Genomic DNA, 1970 nt, shown 5'->3' on the forward strand with positions numbered 1-1970 from the left:
TATGTATATGGTTTCAGAGCTGACCACTTGATATTGGTAACCAGTTAAAAGGGTCATCCCTGTGGAAGACTAGTTCTTTAGCCATCTGTAGTTCTTTGTTTAGAGGTGGAACCCTATGAGATTTCCCCCTTCAAGTTAGCATATTGATTGGTATTGTCCTTATTCAGGTCTTGTTTAGGCAGTCATATTGTTGAAATATCATGGGTGAAGCTTCCCTTTCATTTCTGGTTCCTACAATCTTTCCTCTTCCTCTTAATGATGCTCCCTGAGCCCTTGTTTCTCTGAAGTTGAGTGGTTGTGGTTTTCTGCAATGGTCTCTCTCTGTTGCAAAGAGAAGCTTTTTTTGGTGAGGGGTGAGAGCTACACTTTTTTGTAGTAAGTGGGATTCACTTAGGAATTGTACTGATTTAGTCAAGTGGTGGTACTGCATTCTCCTCTATGATGCATGAACTCATTAGCCCCAGCTAATTTCCGAGCTTTCAAGGACCAGGCATGATTTCCGTGCTGTTGAGTAGGCCTAAGTCTAATTAGAGAGCTGTTGGTGCGGTTTCAGCAGCATCGGTGGAACGTACGTGTTGGAGAGTTCTGATGACGAATTTTTAGACAATAACAGATTCTTGAGCTGAGCCATCAGTATGGTTGGAAATTGAAGGGAAGTACGCATTTCTGTTCGAAGTACAGTGGCTTCCACAAGAGTTGAGATGTGGTCTGAGGGATGGTGTGACTACAAGCGATTTCCAGGAAAACAAGCGCAGGGATGGTATGAGTACAAGCGACTTCCAAGAAAACAAGCACAGGGATGGTGTGACTACAAGAGACTTCCAGGAAAAGAAGCGCCTCCTTGGAGCCATCCCGGTGATGGCAACCATAGATTAATTAATGTGCCAAAGAGACCGCCTCTGGGAGACAAGAGATCTTCTCTGCTAGCCAGACCAACGAAGCAGGCTACGGTAGATACTACTGGCACGTTGATTGGCAAGAATGGGACGAGGGCCGCTGTTTTACTCAGGATCCAAGAAGAGCCCCACCCTACAAAAGAGGCCATTATGGCTACCGATGGTCAAGAGATGAGTATTCCACAAGCCAACAGCCTCAATACAGGGCCATGAGAAACGGCTTTAGAAGAAAACGTTTCTATTCTTCCCATTATTCAAGACAACGCTCTCCCCATAAACGGGGCACTCCTTTTTTGAGAGAATCACGTGTGGGCGGGAAGGACTCCCTACACAGCAGATTTGGATCCAGTCTCAGCAGTAGAAGCAGGATGCGCTCCTTCCATCAGTCTCGACGTAGATGTAAAGAGAGAGCCATCCAGTTTTTGAAAACATCAAGAGATACTGTGCCCTCAAGTTCTTCATCCAAGGTATTAAAAAGCCCAGCCGGCTGACTGAGAAGGAACAGGCTGATGCTGCAAGCAAGAGGGCTAATGAAAATCCCAAGCAGTCAGAAGAAAATAACTTGGCTGAAATTTCCGAGTTTGAGATGGGATCCAAGGCACCATTACGTATCAACCAGACAGAAGAACCCGAGTCAAACACAACAGCTGGCCCAGAATTGTGTGAAGACAGCCAGCTTAGCATTCGCTCAAAAGCGATCGCATCAAAAATCACTGAGATTGAGAAGGTTTACCGACAAGTCTGTGAAGTTTTTGGGATGGTGGTGGAAAGGCTGGTTGAAAAGGATCGTTCGTTAGAAAGATCTATACAGTTTGCAATGAAGCAGAGTTTGCATGAAATAGGTGAGCAACGTGTTGAAGAACTCAAGCATTTCATTATGGAGTATGATAATTCTACTCCAGATTTTGGAGACTCTTTTTAGGAGAATTAGGGCTCGGTTCAAAAAATTGTGTAAAAGCTTCTAGATTTGTCCCTTTCGATTTTTAAAATCCTTACTATTTTGTGATGAAGAGAAATACTTTATGATAACTGACCACGTTGCTAGTATCAAATAAACATCTACAATATCTTTTA

The 1970-nt window shown here is 43.8% G+C and overlaps 1 protein-coding gene across 1 annotated transcript; it reads left to right on the forward strand.

Annotated features, from left to right (window-relative positions):
- The first annotated feature begins 323 nt into the window (after positions 1 to 323).
- Positions 324 to 1927, forward strand: LOC114682190 (periphilin-1-like). The gene is given in 3 exon segments (XM_037202030.1): positions 324 to 933; positions 936 to 1367; positions 1370 to 1927. Coding segments are annotated over 3 exon segments (1113 nt in total). The 5' UTR covers positions 324 to 701; the 3' UTR covers positions 1819 to 1927.
- Positions 1928 to 1970: the final 43 nt, after the last annotated feature.

This window comes from Peromyscus leucopus, unplaced genomic scaffold (assembly GCF_004664715.2).
Source record: "Peromyscus leucopus breed LL Stock unplaced genomic scaffold, UCI_PerLeu_2.1 scaffold_936, whole genome shotgun sequence".
Lineage (NCBI taxonomy): Eukaryota > Metazoa > Chordata > Mammalia > Rodentia > Cricetidae > Peromyscus > Peromyscus leucopus.